Consider the following 18601-nt stretch of genomic DNA (forward strand, 5'->3'; position numbering starts at 1 on the left):
TGCTTTAATTTGTGGGTTTGGTTATACCATGGAGCTAACCTCTTTTGTTTTTATTTTCATCTATCATAAAGGGGTAATGGAGTTGAGAGTCATTTGCTGTAAGCCTGCGGCACTATAAACAAGGAAATCAATTTGGGAGGGACTAAAGTTAGCACAACTAACTCTGTTGTATTGAGACCTGGCATTGAATTCAATGCTGATGGAATTGCTTCCTTAAATTTAGCTACAGCAGTATCAGATTGAATTCTAGTAAAAACATTTTTGTCTAATGTTGTGTCTAGTAATAGCATTTCAAAAGTTAGAAATAATGTTCATATGATGCCATATGTCATAACAGGGTTGAGGGTGTGGTAATGACAGTTATGGGTTAATTTACACTCCAAGTGAAGCCAATTGAGTCTAATAATGCCATAAACACAGTGCTAAGGCTATCACCAGCTAACATGACTAAATGAAGCTCAGCCTCTGTTCACAAGCTACAATGTCAACACTAATGGGACGCCACTCAGCCTGCTGTAGACTCAGAACCCTAACCACTCAGTCTCCTTTTCCTTCATTTCAATTGCACAAAGCTGCACAACTATACTTGTGAGGACATTTTAATGAAATTGGTTACCTTGAGGGACCTTGACCATAAATCTAAGTAACCTAAAAAAGCAGCTATAATTGCATAAACAATTTTCAGCAGACCTCTGTATTCAATTGCTCCCCATGTCAAATTAACAAATGTCAAAAACCAGCATGTTCTTATCTAAAATCATAATTTTACCAACATTCTTTCATTATAAATCTCACAAAGTGAGCCACATACCTAAAATTTTGAATTGGAAGAAGTTGAGAATGTCTTTTTTTTTTTTTTTTACCTTTCTGTGTTCAGTTTCCAGTTTCTACCTGGTAATGCAACACACTTATAGGTTTATGTTATTGGTGATTTTATTCCAATTATTTCTTCAAAGAACAGATTGTAATTCATTGTCATTTTGACTATTTATGCAGTATTATGTAGTTCCTGCCCACAGCTAGGTAAATAGATTAAGCTTAATAACTGGGGTAGTTTTCTGTTGACGCTGAGTTTGTCAAATGGAAAGTTTTAATACTTGAGCACCATGGACAAAAACATTTTTGTCTCCATTTTATTGGACAGATCATTACCACATAAAACACAACAATTTGCACTGTTAGGTATCACTTGGAAAGTGATAAATATTTTTATGTTTTGTGATTTGGTTCTACCCTTCACGGGCCATTAAAAATTATTTTTGGAAAACTTGCTGTCCAAAAGGCCATTCTTGCATGTCTGAAAATCATCCAAAACCTTTTTTCCACAATTGGAACAGCACAATTATAATGTGGAGACAGGTCTGGTGAAGTAAAATTAGGTACATGATAACTTCCTTTCTTGCAGTTTGGACAGTAATTGGATAGGTGTCTCCTGAAACGCTTCTTATCAGGACAAACCAAATGTAGACTGCATTTCACAAACACTGTAACTTGATGCAGAGGCCTTAAAGTTAGAGTAAAAGAGGTGACAGTACAAAAAAATCCAGGAAACTGTAAGACTAAAGGCAATATTCATATCACGTGATCCACCAGTGTACGTTTGTGCGGCATCTGCTGTAGTCTTACTGCAAAAAAACAACAACAAAACAACCCTGATGTTATTCGTCGGTATATAGACAATATTATTATATGAAAACAAGTGTTGGTCGGGGCAGGTCGAGCAAACAGACTTCCTCTCAAACAGCTTTCCCATCTCCAATGGTGTCAACAAGGGATGTGTACTTCCCTCAACACTGTTCTCCATATTCTTTAGTATTCTGTTCTGCAAAGCCAAGAACAACATAGCCACGGACAACACAGCAGATGGCATCTACATCCACTTCCGTACCAACACCAGCATCTTCAACCGATAGCGTCTGCTTGCCAAGATGAAGACCCTGGAGCAGCTGGTCCTGGAGCTCCTTTTTCGTGGATGACTGCACATTGATCGCTCATACAGAGGAGGCACTACAATGCATAGCTAACTGCTTTGCATTGGTGGCAAAGGTTTTTGGCCTAACAATGAGCCCGAAAAAGAGAGGCACTGATGTACTAGCCTCCACCTGGCAAACCCTACAGTCTGCCATACATCACCATTAATGGCACCTAGCTCAGTGCAGTGGAGCACTTCACATATCTGGGCAGTGTCATTCCAACCATGCCACAACCAGCAAAGATCTAAACAACCACCTATCAAAAGCCAACAGCTCCTTTGGGCACCTTGATAAGAGATTGTGGCAAGACCACTCTCTGTGCCCTCCACGAGCAAAGACAAGGGTCTTGTGTAGAAAATAGGTGTGTCTACAAGAGTGCTTCGACCAACGATGCCTATGCACCATTCTCACCATCAAGTGGCAGGAATACAGCTCCAATGAGGAGATGTTACAGAAAGCATATTTACCAAGCATCAAAGCCATGATACTGAAACACCTGCTGCAGTGGGCAGGGCAAGTCTCAAGGATGGAGAGCTCTCAAATGCCAAAGGCTGTCTTCTTTGGCGAACTCAGCAAAGGAAAGAACAATTGAGGAACCCCAGAAAACACTTCAAAGACCAGCTCAAGCAGATGCTATCATGAGCTGTCATCCATAATCACTCGAAGCACCAAGAAGCAGGTGACAGAAAAGGCTGGCACTCCTGCACCAACACAGGCAAACTGAAGTTTGAAGCTGAGAGATGAGCAGTTGCTGAGGACTAAAGGAGGTAAAATATTGTCTTTTGGTCACTGTTAAGTATCCCCTGGAAAGTGATAAATATTTTTGTTTTTGACCTTGTTTCTACCCTTCATGGGCCATTTAAGATAGTTTCTGGAAAATTGCTATCCAGAAAAGGGCATTCTTGCATGTCTGACAATCATTCAAAACCTCTTTTCTACACTTGCAACAGCACAATTATAATGTGGAGACAAATCTGGCTATGTAAAATGAGGTACATGATAAAACAAACAGAAAAACCCTCATTCCTACCCTACAGTTTGGACAATACTTGAATATTGTTGTTTTCTTAAACAAAAAAAATAAATGTAGACTGCATTTCGCAAAACTGTAAACTGATGAAGTGACCTTAAAGTTTGAGGGGTGAGATGATGAAAGACGGGTGACAGTATGAGAAATCCTGTGAACTGAAGATGTTAGGTAGTCACCCCCCCTCCACTTACCTTTTATGTAAATAACTATTATTTAACTCTGTAGATTTCTGTCTTTAAAGGGTAGGAATAAAGCAAACTAAAGGATATGTAATACACTTTTATTCTCCCCCAAAACTTTATGTACACTTTTCTGAAAAGTCTGAGAATAAAATAAAATGAAAAAATTATTATCATGATTTCATTTTGGGCTTACCACTAAAATAACAAATCCAAAACTATTTGTGTTGATGAGACATTCTGTACATTTGCCAGAAATGTTTTGATACCATTACGTTAAAAAAAGACAAACTTCATAGAACTGATTGTACGTTATTGCCATTTTGGACTATTTATACAGTATTAAGTAATTCCCCTGAAACTGCCCACAGCTAGGCAAATGGATAAAGCTTAATAACTAGTGTAGTTTTCTGCTGCTGTTGAGTTTTTCAAATGGAAAGTTTTAATGCTTAGAGCACCATGGACAAAAAACATTTTTGCCTCCATTGTATTAGACAGATCATTACCACATAAAACACAACGATTTGCACTGTTAGGTATCACTTGGGAAAGTGATAAATATGTTTATGTTTTGTGATTTGATTCTACCCTTCATGGGCCATTAAAGACTGTTTTTGGAAAATTGCTATCTGAAAAGGGGCATTCTTGCATGTCTGAAAATCATCCAAAACCTCTTTTCCACACTTGGAACATCACAATTGTAATGTGGAGACAGGTCTGGTAATGTAAAATTAGGTACAGGATAAACACATAGAAGGGCCGAGTAAAGTTAGCAAAAAACAAACAAACAAGCAAACTGGAAAATGAGTGATGATAGCTACAACATCTTTGGTAATTTTTGAGGGTCATTGTTCTCTAAGCAGGCTTAGGGGTGGTGGGAGGTTTATATTACTAAAACCATTTTTAAAAGATATTGTTATTTTATTTCAGAATAATCATGCTTTTCCCTGTCAGTCTGGTCTAAACACTGCAATATCCATGAGTCTTGGCTGCAGTTGTTATAAATAAGCATGAATTAGAGCTGTAGCTAGTCAAAATGCATCCAAGGCTATCCGTGTTGATGAGATGTTCTATATAATTGTCAGAAAATGTTTTTAAACCATGACATAAAAAAAGACTAACTATCACTCATTGTACATTATTGTAATTTTGGACTATTTATACAGTACTAAGTAGTTCCCCAGAAACTGCCCGCAGCTAGGTAAATTAATTGAGCTTAATAACTGGGTTAGTTCTGTGTTGCTGTACAGTTTTTCAAATGGAAAGTTTTAATGCTTAGAGCACCATGGACAAAAAACATTGTATTGGACAGATCATTATCACATAAAACACAACGATTTGCATTGTTAGGTATCACTTGGGAAAGTGATAAATATTTTTATGTTTTGTAATTTGCTTCTACTCTTCATGGGCCATTAAAGACTGTTTTTGGAAAATTGCTATCTGAAAAGAGGCATTCTTACATCTCTGACAATCATCCAAGACCTCTTTCCCACATTTAGAACAGCGTGATCATATGAGGAGGCAGGTCTGACAAGAAGAAGAAGATTCTGCTTCCCTCTTCCAAGACAACCCACCAGCAGCCCACCTCGTCCCTCTGGGCGACCTGCCCTTCTGTGTGCCTTGGCCGCAGAGAAGATGGGGACCTCATTGCCACTGCTGCTGTCCTCCATGACTTTGAACATCAACTTCACTGCCAAGGCCCCAGCTGTGCCCAACAGGCTGTACTCTTCTTTTGAGGGCTGGCACAGGGACAGGGGGGTGCCACCTATCGAGGATACTGTCAGGGTATGGCTCTTCCCCTACGCCTTCCTCTGGCCTGGTGGTCGGCTGTTGCTCCCGTCCAAGAGGGCCATAGTGACGGCCATCCTCTATGACCCCTGCTATTTCGGTGCATCCCAGTCGGTAGCAAGGTCCAGCAATATGGCCTTCCTGTGCATCCCTGTACCTGTCCACACCAGAAATCTGAGTTTGTGGTGGAGGGGCAGACAATGGCCACTGTCTTCCTCTGCATGTCCCAGGTGTTTGCCATTGAGTGTGGCCACACTGTGTGTGCCTGTCAGGTGGGATAGAGGCACCTGTGGCTGGGCCTGTCCACTTTGAAGGATTGCGACCAAACCCAGCAGCCTCTTCCTCACCAGCAACACCACCAGCAGCACCAGCAGCAGAGGCGTTGCTGATGTGACTGCTCTGGGGAGAGGCCCTGCGACAGGTTACCTGCCAGCACGAGCCATCTCGAGCTTGCCCAGCTGTTCCCACCACCCCATCTCGAACTTTGTCATGGCAGGGGTATTGAGCATGTTCTTCCTGCCAGAGACAGCAATGAGTTTTATACAATAGAGGGTGTTGCCCTGCTCATTAAATCACAAGTTTGAGCCTCTACCCTGCTGCCATTACTGCCCGGTCACGTCCATGTTTATCAGTGTGGTCTGAGATTAAAGCTGTGTGTAGGCAATACAGACTAGTCTTAGGGGAAAAATGGCAACGAAAATGTGGTGGTAGCAGAGCAGTAATCCAGGCAACTGCAGGGTTAGTTGAAAATGTGAAGGTGAGTGTTTTTATTTATTGGTTTCGTACAGTGGGCCTATAGGCAGGCCTTGGCGGACAGCAAGAGCCTCATCTTTCAGCACAAACAGATGTCATCAGATGTCATATCGAAGCCCGTTAGAGGGCTCCACACGTACTCATAAAAGTGGAATTATGTACAGGTAACTACTATTTCACTTTACCCTTTGATGCTCTCAGGACCTTATTTTGGTGTCATAAACCCCATTTACATCTAATGTAACTCTAAATCTGTCTGTGTGTTTGTGTGTAGGATTAGCATTTTTACAATTCTTTATTCTCCACATCTTTTGACCATTTCCACTCCCTACTACAATTGTATTTAATAGTTATTGTGTTCATTCATTAGTTTTTCTCCATCTTCTATTTTTAATAGCCCATAGTTACCTCTAAGTGGTTTTCTCTCCCTACCACTCTCCCTGAGCCGACACCAGTCAGTGCTGTTTAACCTTTATGAATTAATATATACAATAAGACATCCTCTTACTTACTGGCTTTACCTATTGTTTCATAGGTCTAAAGTGTGTGAATGGAGTGAAAACCTGTCAGTGTGTCACACCTGACAAGGAGGAGGAGGGAGGTGATGGGGGAGAAGGGTCAAAAGGGGAATACAGGTCAAAGGTCAAAGTAGTAAAACTGTCAAAACAAGCTATGACGAAAGCTTGTTTTTATTACTCTGCTGTCAGTTGGGTTCAGTATAAGAAATTAGTGTGAGCCTTAACTGTCTGTAATTTGACCAAGGCTTTGTTATTAAGAGAAGCACCCAGTGACATCTGCAACTACCAGATCTCCAGATAAATTGATCTCATAGCAACCGGATTGCCATGGCAACCGGGATACAGATGCCATGCTGAGGTAATATGCAGAGTGACTAACTGCCAGACTGACAAGAAATAAAAAAAGATAACTGAATGATTCATCCAGTTTCCATCCGTAAATTATTGTCTCCATCATTAGCCTCCTGCTGCTTCTTCTTACTCTAATTACATTTTACCTTTTATCCAAAGCAACCTCCTTTCACCATGAATAATGTACCCTCTTTGTCATGGATCAGAGATGCTTAAGTTGATGTAACTTTATTCTTGCACTTGTAGTTATATATACTTCATACAAAAAATGACTAAAAGATATATGCTACTTTAGGACTTTCAATACATTTCTGACTGACATTAGTCTGTCATCAGTTACTTAAAAAAGAATTTATTACTCTCATTTTACATACATGGTATACTAAAGACATAAGGAAAATATAACAGAGATTCAATTTTGTAGTTGATGCTAAATAGTGAAACCACCCAAGTGCATATTTTGCATTATTGTTATTTATTTATTATAGGGACAGGGGTCACCTTTTAACAAACAGTAAACATGTTGACGGTGTAATAAAGCCATTGATTGTTTCACCTCACTTCTTAAAAACAATATGAAACGTTTTATCTTGACCCTGTTTTTTAAAATTATTTAAATAATGTAGATCATATTATTTCTCTGTTATTCATCTTTTAAGTTTATTATAATTAATATCAACATGCATGAATCACAACTTATCAATTTAAAAAAAAGAAAGTCAAATAACAGTCACAAACTGAAAACTGTAACTTCTACACATAGAAGTTTACCACATTTATAAACTTATATTAAAATCACATAACATACTGTAATCTCTGGTCGACTCTCCACAGGAAATGACTCTTCACTGTTGCTGTGTTTCTTCCATCATATTATTATTATTGCTTATGCTGTGTGTACAGCATAACATCGTCTTTCCCATTTATTATTAATAGATGTTGTTTTCACAAGGTACATTATATTGTTTCCAAATTTCTATGTGACACTTTACTCTCAGGATCTAATATGCCTGCCTCTCAAGGCTCAGACTCATTTCTAATAAAATTCTGTCCTGTTCAGTACTGGTAGAGGTGTGTTGTATTGATGGAGTCTCACAGCTATAGAAGCCTCTATAATGATGAGCCTGTATAGCCTGCAAAATAATACCTCATGTACATTTATTCTCCTTTGTGAATAAGATGAACCTGTCTCTGAAGCCTTTCCTTTCTTCAGTCTTGCACCAAATCAAAAACTGGTGTTATAAAACTGTAAAGTTACCCAGTGGGTTGCTGAGGTCAGGGTGTTTAAAATTGTAGAGTGTGTCATAGAGCGACTCTCCACACTGTTACACTCTGCTATGGTTACAAACCTTGTTTTCTACATCATATGACTTCAAGGGCTTGCAGCTAAATGGAAGGTCATGAGATTGGTTTGATGAAGAGATATCATTTCAACAAGGAAGTTTATGTCCTTCCGAGCAGTACCTTGTCACAAATAGCACACACCACCAGATTTTTTTCTCCCTTACTCGTGCCAGATCAATACTTAGGGCATTGGGTCAAAGCAGTGAGGGGTGCACCAAAATGTGACTGCTATAGGCTTCTTGGGGTCTGCAGGTAATCTGGCATGCAGGGGGTGGAGTCATGGAGGCAAAGTTTAGCAAAAACAACAACAACAAAATACAATAAAACAAAAATCCAAAATGCAACCTATGGGACACAGTAAATTAAAATAAATGACAAAAATCCAATACTTTCACATGTAAACCTTTGCAACCTTATATATTTTATAAAGAAATGCCAAATAAGCTTACTGATTTGGCACTTTTTGGGACAGTAGCAATAAACACAACACAGATATATGTGTTATACTCTGTTATAGTGAACACATTGCATAAGCAAACAATTGATTATTTAAACATCCAACAGACATGGAGCAAAATAATGTGTGTCACTATGAGTGACTAGCTAGTTTCATATTACAAAAGGCCCATTGTTTATATAAAAATACTAACAAGTACAGCTTTAAATACAAATAATGTTATGTAAACATAACATAACAGCATAGGATGCAATGGGACTTTGAATCAAAAGATGTTACACTCTGAGAGTCTAAAAGAGAAACCAATTTGTGGCTAGAACATCTTACCTCAGGCAGTGACAGTAATATTTTATTTTTGTTTTGATATTAAGTCTTGAACTGAAACTAAGCTTTATGGCACTTAAGTTGTTCTTTCCTCTCTAGATCCTGGCTTGTGTTGTATCGACACTCAGATGTACGTTGCTTTGGGATAAAATCATCTGCTAATTGAGATTGTAAATCGTGAGTCCCAGGTTGAACCTCTGTGGAATTCTCAGCTCGCTACAAGAAGGATTATGAGAGGAGAAGGTTGTTATCCAACAGTTAATAACTTTATTTAACCAGCAAGTGCCTCAGTGAGAAATCTGTTGTGTGCCCGCCAAGACAGCAAAGAAATAGTTTGTTCCGAATCAAATCACATTTCACGATATTGGAGCTTATCACAGCTGAACAAAATTACACAAAGTTGTTGACAGATAATGATAGCAAAAACATCAAACATGCTTTTGGGACAGTGAGACATCTTGACTCTAAATGGGAATAATGAAAGAAGTACTCAGATAATTTAATATGTAAAAGTTATAATGATGTGAGCAGAAAAACTCTATTACAAGTAAATGCCTTAAAACTCTTATTTTAACTTAATTACATCTATGTAATTAATTATTAGTAGGTTAAATATGCTCAAGTCTTATTGTTGAGAAGAGAAGTTGAATTTATAAAACTTTTATTATACATCTGTTTTCAAGATATTAGCTAAGTTGAAGAAGAAAATGAAATTAGGGAGAAATGAGAGAAAGACATGAGGAAAAAACAGAGGGAGATAAAAAAAAATGAAGGAATGAAAGAAAGAAGGAAGAAGGAAAGTAAAATAAATGGGAGGTTATGATAAATCTGTCATGCAGAGTTGTCATGGACCAAAGACTAGAACGAATAGGCACGTCGGTCACATTTCAAACACACAAACACACACACACACACACACACACACACACACACACACACACACACACACACACACACACACACACACACACACACACACACACACACACACACACACACACACATACACACACACACTATATCTCTGTCTATTTTCAGAAGGAGCTCTTATACTAGAGCATTACTTGAAAATAGGCTATTTCCTAGAAGACCGTGTTTTTTGACTCAGTGCCATGATATAATAAAACACATAACACATATTGTATTGTATCATCAGTGTTTGGCCTCTCAGTCTGACGGCCACATGGCTCATATATGCCGCACTGCATGTACCAAAGGTGTCACTATTCTAAACTGTGATTTTCTTTTATTATTTCACCTGTTTCTATTGCAAATGCAAATAGAGTGTAATAATCCTCTTTCTTGTGTGTTGTGAAGACAAACGCGTGCACACACACACAAACACACACAGACATTTCATAATTTTACAATCATTTGCTGGAGACTTACCATAACAGTAATCATAATCACTACTAATCTAACTTAACCAAAAATCAGCCTTTTACCAAATGGGAACACGGGTTGGACATTTGGATAGGGTTTCCACACACACACACACACACACACACACACACACACACACACACACACACACACACACACACACACACACACACACACACACACACACACACACACACACACACACAAACCTCTGTAAAATTCCTGAAACAAGGAGTGGTGACTTGAAAATCAAAATCAAGGTAGCGACAACATTTTTGAGAATGTTTCCTTGTGCAAAGAGAGATGAAAGCAGGTTTCCGATAAAATGACCTGTCAAGACAGATGTTTTTTGCAGAGTGTCAAAGGTTCGTTGTGCTTGCTCCCCCCAATCCCCCCTTCTCATGTTATCAGTCAGTCTCAGGTCACCACTGTAATTTTAAAAGCTCTTTAGTCAGATGTCACTGATTGACTGCCCTCTTTTATCACTTTATCACTATGTTTGCGCCTGAAGGGATGCAATTGATTTGAAAGGGGAGGGTTAAACGGGGACGCTTATTTTTCTTCTCTTTTTTTTGGCATAGAAACAGTGAAGGAGTTTTCAGGAAGGTAGGAGAGGGGGCATGTAAGTTCCCCTGCTCTCAGTTCACCCTTGCAGCACGATACATTTATGCATGAGGACATGCAGCCATACAGTGCATGCATGTGGTGATATAATGAGAATCAACTGAGGCACGAAGAAACCTGAATACATTAAACCACACAGAAGAGACTTGGGCCACGTGGGATCTACAGTAATCACATTGCTCTCTAATCCTAATTATATGTGTCCGCGAGTGAATTCCTGTGTGTGTGTGTGTGTGTGTGTGTGCATGTATATATATATATATGTGTGTAAGAGAGAGGCATGAAGGAAGAGAGTGAAAATGAGAGATTCCAGAAATAATGAGAAAGTGAGTGAGATAAAGATAGATAGATTAAAGATGTGAAACGCCTTGATCACTGCATCACACCACCTAATCAGCTCAACTCTCCATTGTTTCTTCAGACTGATCTCTCTATAGAAAATGTCACGGCTCCGTGTTAACATAAAAAAAAACATTTGATCAAAAAAGACGTTTTTCTAACAAGCACGTTCATGATCTACTCTTTGACAGTGTGCTTTCCTCCACACATGATGCAGTCCTCATATTGTTTTTGGCAAGAATATACAGTTTTCACTCTTCGGAATCAGAAAACCAAGCTACAAGGATGAGTAATGACTCAATTCCTCAAATTAGCTGCCAAATAAGCTACATTTAAATTCAATAAAGTTAATGACATTACATTCAAAACACCCTTACCCCAAAAAATTCAAAGGACTTTTTGTAAAATTTGGAAATTCTTCTGGGGCTTTTTTCTGACCTCTGCTTTTCACTTGATAATCACATTGCTTTCATGAGTCATGATCACATCTGATTAACCATTTCACACATTCACTGGCCCACTTCTTTAGAGCTGTATAAATAAACATGACTTGTCCTCTGTCCTGCACATGCAAAAGTGACATCAAGCCCCATATTTCTCATGTTTCATGGCTGGGTAAGTTAATAGTAAAATATTTACTAATTAGCCACGAGGACACAATATTAATTACTGTGCTGACGGTGGGTCACTTTGACCTGAATTGGCCTGATTAGAGGAGAGCAGTCAGAGAAGGGTTAAGTCTGCAAAAAACATCACAACAGTAAGATAAACAATCACATACAAGTGTAGACAAACATCTGATAAAGGTGCATAAGAAGCAGTTATGGCGTCATTAAATATGGGGGCAAACTCACAAGTGTCCACAAAAATTAGTTTAAAGGTGAATTCCTCCTTTTTTTTCTCGTGCATTACCTGGTGGAAAAATGATAAAAGGAAGATCTTTAAGTGTTTTTTTTTTGAGTCAACACTAAATCAATGTGTGATCTGACATTTATTAAAAACATTTGTTCATTTACATCGTTTCAACATTACATCGTTTGGCAGTCGATCGTCGAGGAAGGCATCCTGCTAATATGAACCCACTCTCCCGGTGTCAGAAACATCAGTGCCGGTTTTCTGGCTATGCCTTTTAAAAACCGAACTTCACAGAAACACCAGAGTGAGATATTAGCCTGACACACACACACATACACACACACACACACACACACGCACGCACGCACACACACATACACGCACACACACACACACACACACACACACACACACACACACACACACACACACACACACACACACACACACACACACACACACACACACACACACACACAAACACACACACCAGTATTGTAGAAAAATTGTGATCACTAGTTAATCCAGTTTCACCTGACTTTTTCCATACACAAAAAAAATCGCTATGAGCAATCAATTAAGGTCAAGACAAGCATAACATAACAGCCTACAGCCTTTAGGCTTCAACATTATGTCAAAGAGTCCTGAATATCTTTACGCAAGGAAAACAACATAATGTGCCATGTGCGAACATCTGATAGCAGCATCTGAATATTTTGCACTGTGGGTTGGACACCTAAGCAGAATGAGCAGAGCAGCAGGCAGTTCAGCATCTTCAACTACACATGGAGCACCGCTGTTTGGGAATTCATCAGATCGTTCCTGTATTGCTCCAGCCAGTTTCTGAGCTCAGAAATCCGGTATCCCTCTGGACCTCTGCCCCCCTGGTACACCACTCTTTCATCCCTCACAATGTAAAGTCTCTCAAAGTATGCTCCGTACGCAGCGTTGGATGAGTTGTCCATATTATCCACCACGACGTTGCTCCCGGGCATCTCGGTGAGCATCAGCTGAGCGGCACTCAGTCTGTCCTCCAAGCAGCGGTGCTTGGGGATCTGATAAGGAGCGTCCGAGCTCACCCAGCCGTCCGATGGATGAGCCTCCTCGATATATACTATTAAAAAGTCCGCAATGTCTGCGTACTGGCTCACGACGCGCTGAAACGCCGCCAAGCGCGTCATGAATGGCGGTCAGGAGCAGCTGCCAAAGTTAAGAATGAGCGGTCTCTTCTCTTTCATGCAGTCCAGTATCCGGACCCTCCTACGCTCCTGTACCAGCACCACTTCAGTGTTGGGCGCAGCACTCCCGAGGTGCGCAGATTTGAGAAAGTCCAATTTCTGGCCGTACCACACGGCCCTGAGGGACTCCAAGGTGAACATCTTATTAGAGTCAGAGACGCACACCGGCGGGTCGTCAGGACTGTTCTGCCTCTCTCCCATTTGCAGCAACACTTTTTTCCTTATGCACAAGAAATCCAGGAGCCACAGCATGACTGCGGCCAGGAGGAACCGGGGCAGCAGCATCAGGCACAGGGCTGCATGCTTCAGCGCCCTCGCCATTTGGACACCGCCAGAGTCGTGCATCATCTCTTCCCCTTCCGATAGGATGCGACTGGGCCGGCGAGAGAGACTACTAGTAGCTTATTTAGTCACCTTTACCCATTGGAGAAAACTATCTGACGCACGTAGGCACTCTTTTTATAGGTACAGCAGCATTTGAATAATGGGGAAAAAAAGAGAAAAAACACGCCTCCGGTACCCGCACCGCCCACTCACATGGTGGGGATTACCTCCCGTCAACTCTGGGCTTCAAAGATCCAGAGAGAGAGAGGGAGAGAGAGAGGGACAGAGGGAGTAAGAGATAGATAGGGAGAGAGAGAGAGAAGGGACAGAGAGAGAGAGAGAGAGAGAGAGAGAGAGAGAGAGAGAGAGAGAGACGCTCGAAGCAGTCTGTATTACAGCGTCTTCAATCCACGTGTCGACAAAACATGACAGTGGATGGATGTTTTTTATATCAATGTCAGACACTTGGATTAGTTTTAATTGGTTGTAGCTGAACGCACGGTTGGTCATGAAAGTCAGAAAGGGAAAAAAAACATCTGACTTTACTTCATTCACAGTCTGTGAACTCAGTTCTTGTAGCGGGTGTAGGAAGCTGTGCAGCCACTAGACGGAGCTGGACTCACACAGACTGTAGGCTGGATGAGTCATTCTGCTCTGGTTGGGCCCCTGAACACTCAACACAACATGAGAAACGATAGAAAGCCTGGCGTTGTATAATCTGCCAACAGCACTTAAAAATGTAAATATTTAGAAATTATTAAAATGTGTTTTTTAAAAACCCATTCTGAGTATATTTAGGCCAATAATTTGTACTTCTCAACACCCCTTTGATAAACTCACTGAAAGCATTAAAAGCTTTTTTTTTTTTTTAAAGGCAGCATTTATTGCAAGACTTTTTAAAATGAATTTGTCTTAAATTGTGCAGGTGTACACAACACACAAGTGATTCCAATGAATGTTCCGGAGCCAGTTGCAGGTGAGTTTAACATGTGTTTCAATACTAAATTGAATTGAGGAATCTGATAGTTATGGCTAAATTTGAGACAATCTATTGTAAATAAATAATTTGTCAATTGTTTCAAGTTCAGTTTAATGTTTTTGTTGGTTTTGTTTATCTCCTTGTCTTTTTTTGTATGATCATGTCTGCGGCTTTCAAGGACTTCCTCACAAAACATGTTTTCGGCCTCAGTGGGATGTATGTGGCTAATAAAAAGTGAATTTAAAAAAAAATTATTACTGTGTTATTACTGTGTTCTTCTTTTTAAGGCTCATTCTGTCTACTAAGATACAAAGAGATTGCAGTTTACATCTGTCAATAAGCAAAGTGTGATCTTAACCTTTGGCTATAGCTTGCAGTCTCATCATTTCCAAATGTTCCACATTGTCACAGGTGTCAGAGCGCCGAGGTGGGGTCCATGTGACGTTTGGATCTGTTTCTCTGATGCCATAACCATGCCAGCGTGTTGTAGATCATCTATAACACCCCCAACCTCCACCCCTGCCCCCTGTCCTCCTTCACTACTGTGCCACTTCTCTTCATCCCCTCCTTCCTCTGTCTTTCCTCCTATCACTACCCTCTCTCCATATGTGTTGCATGTCATCCACCTCCTCTAACAAACAGATGGAAATATAGAACACATCGTGATCAGAAAATGAGTCGCTGCCACAGATATTTTTGTTTGCAGTGAATAACATTCTCACAATCAGTGCTTTGAAATCAGCAGACACATTTCGTCAGAATGATGCAGAGAGATGGAGGAGATGCTGTGCACACCGGGAGACCCTAGGAGTCGGCAGAGGTAATACTTACAGGGTGAACCACCGCAGAGATGGATGGGAGATGCAAAGCGCAGGACAATGAAGAGGAGAGATGATTTATATAAGTGAGGAAAGTGGCATCTGGAGGCAGCAAAAGATGGAGAAAAGAGAGGAGGCAGAAGCTTGAAGAGGTCCTTCATCACCTTGCAGAAAAAATAAGGATAGTCGGAGAGGCGCTGTAGTCCTCTCATACATAAAAATGTCTGAGCCTTATGTAAATGTGCCACAAATTGATTCATCAGTACACTCAAATCAGACACGAAAACCTTCTGCATATGAGACAGTGTGAGTTGAATGACAAGACGAAGAAATAACCTGGAACACAGTGAGGAAGCAAAACAGGTTTCTTGTCTGTCTTGCTGAATCAGTTGTTATGATTTATTTTTAAAAAACACTTTGGCTTTATGCATTATCTCACTGTTGGTTTGCCTCTGCGAGATTCCTTGAAATATGAAATTTTCTGCAGAAAGATAAATCATAAGATTAGTCAGATTTCAGCTGCTTGAAATCAACTGTTATGTCATGTGAGAACTCGAGTGAGGAGTGGAAAAAGAAGACCATACAGTTCCCACATAGCTGAGAAACTACACAGCACACCAGTGAAGATTAACACAACAACTCCTCCTGAGAATAAATCTTACCACTTGTGTCTGATTTCCAGTTAAGTAATTGCTGAGATCTGGGAACTAACACAAGTGCCCAGCAGACCAGAAAAAACAAAAGTTTAGTCATCTGTAACGATAAAACATTTCTTTCCCAATACTAGAATCTGATTCCTCAACTCAGGGCAGCTTAAAAAGTTCCAGTTTCCTCTTTTTGCAAATGTAACATCTGGTAAACTTTACTGCACAGAACTCATTTGAATACTTAAGTCAACATGAGGCCAGGCTTTGCTGTGTCATTAAAAACTGAGTTGGCAGCCTGCCATGGCTGTATGAATGTAACCAATAGTGTAAACACTGAATTTTACAGTGTAACTGCATTGACGAGGACACTATATTTAATGTACAGTATATCAGCATGCGATGGCTGATACTCGTTCCACTAGCAGCAGATTGGATCTGTGCCCTGATCTGAACCACCTTTCTGCAGATGAAACCAAAAGTGAACACACCTGCAATGTCACTACTAATCCCTCAGTTCACAGGGAAACTGTGTTTGTACACAACTAAGGAAAATATTTCAAAGTTGAACCAGGAAGACGGGCTGTAACCTGCAACAGATGTTTGCAACGGACAGTTTGGATCATAATTTCACTCTTTCATCTTGCAAATAAATGTGGCAAACCTGCAGGTTTGTTTAACATCTGTTTGATTATCTGGCTGCTTGTGTTTCCTTTAAATCTCAGCACTTAGGCTTGGTGAATATGGTGTTATTATGTTAGATGAAACTGATGGTCCTGTCCAAGTAAATAAGATTCAAGTTGTAATAAACCAGAATTCTCCTTACATTTAAATTGAATTTTTTTCTGAGAACTACACCTGTACTCACAACACAGACGTCCGGGCTGATAGGAGGCACCTGGAACTGTTTAGCAGCTGTGATTCAGGAGGCCTCTGATGGTGCCTGAAAAACTCTAAAGAGAACAGCAGATAACCTGATGAGAAATGGCCATGACAAACCAGATGTGCAACAACGTGAAGCTGGTTTGTTTAGTAAATAAAGTAGTGAGATGCCAGGTGCTATACACCGCAAAACGCCATCAATTTGCACTATTTATCCAAAGAGACACCGCATCAGGAAGTTAATCATGCATTACACAGAAACAGAAGCTGGAAAGCCACCCAGTATGACACATTTAACAAAAAACACTGTGTGTACAATACTTTTTATTCATATCCTGTTTTATGTCATGGCAAATGTTTCTGTCATTTCACAGTACAATTATGTGAATATATGGTTATACAGTAAGAATTAACAGAATAAGTCCCATGTAGGAGCTTTAAATTAGATTACAGCATACTTTTCATCAAAACAATGTGACTATCGGCCCACTGGATTCACTTCTGACCATTAATAACTTGGAAAAGAGAAAATAAGAATGTAATTCAATATACTGATGTCATACAGAAAAGGGCACTCTCCTAAATGAAATACATTAGATTTTCTTCATTATGTCATGAATTAGTGTGCCAAAGTGCGTTAACTTTTTTCCTGTGACAGAGTGGAACAAAACATTTCTGACGTCTGAAAATAAGAACTTTGTGCCAAACCTCCGTAAAATGTTTTCTTGCTCATCTGACATATGTTGTGCAAGTCGAAAGACAGACTATATTTGGTGATTAAGGTTTTGAAGAAGGGCAAACAGAATGTTCTCTATTGAAATGGAAGTGACTCAGATGCTGATGAGCAAATGGACCACCCTCAGGCTCTTGAATCCAGCTATCTGATGACATACTGTCTCATGAAACCAATCATTCTAACTTTGACATGCAATCTTAATTCATATCATTCCAGTCTGCACTGGGATGTATTTCCCAGTCAAATCTTTCCCATTTGATAGGACCACTAAAAGTCGGCGGGGCTTACCCAGTTAAGTATGATACAGATCTGCAGTGTGGGGATGGGCGAAACCAACATTTTTAAATTCGATCTGACACCGATACTAACTTGTTACAATTTTAACAATACTGATATTGATACTGATCATTTCTTAAGTAGGTATGTGATTTTTCAATATTACTTTCATACCATTTAATTTAATAAACGATGAATTTTACATACCTCCACCATAATTGATAATGGTGTTACTGTACATGGATATGCTTTTGACTAGTGCAGGTGCAATAGTGTTTATTGGCACAAATATTATACAAAACTACTGAACATGTTTGGAACCAACCACATTTTGTATTTATATAATTTTATTATTGATATTTTTTAAATCAATCAATACCAAATAAGAAGTTTGTAAGTATTTAAGTATCGATCCACCCGTCCATACTACAGAGAGAAACAGCCACAGGGGACTGGCTCCACACACGCCTCCTTTACCTGTTGTTAGATCAGGTGGGGGACAGGTTAAAGATGAATGAATTACACCTCAGCCACCACATTGTTTTGGAAATGAAAACAAAATGTTTGCCCACTGATCACACACATCTCTTTCTATCCATATTGCTCTGTCAGCTACTGCGATCCACAAACAGTTAAGTGTGGTTTTATAAAACCAGCGTGGCTAGTTACTTGCCCAAAGTCACATTTGACTGGATGATCCTTTGTAAACGTTCCTGACCGCAGGATGAGTCACTGAACATTTGAAACTGTTATACAGGAAGAGAAAAGATGGATTTTAATGTA

The 18601-nt window shown here is 39.8% G+C and overlaps 1 protein-coding gene across 1 annotated transcript; it reads right to left on the minus strand.

Annotated features, from left to right (window-relative positions):
- Positions 1 to 12035: 12035 nt before the first annotated feature.
- LOC133997605 (thyroxine 5-deiodinase-like) lies at positions 12036 to 13525 on the minus strand. Its single transcript, XM_062437268.1, has one exon. The coding sequence runs from the start codon at positions 13505 to 13507 to the stop codon at positions 12701 to 12703; it is 807 nt and encodes a 268-aa protein (XP_062293252.1). The 5' UTR covers positions 13508 to 13525; the 3' UTR covers positions 12036 to 12700.
- Between the last annotated feature and the right edge of the window lie 5076 nt (positions 13526 to 18601).

Source organism: Scomber scombrus, chromosome 17 (assembly GCF_963691925.1).
Source record: "Scomber scombrus chromosome 17, fScoSco1.1, whole genome shotgun sequence".
Lineage (NCBI taxonomy): Eukaryota > Metazoa > Chordata > Actinopteri > Scombriformes > Scombridae > Scomber > Scomber scombrus.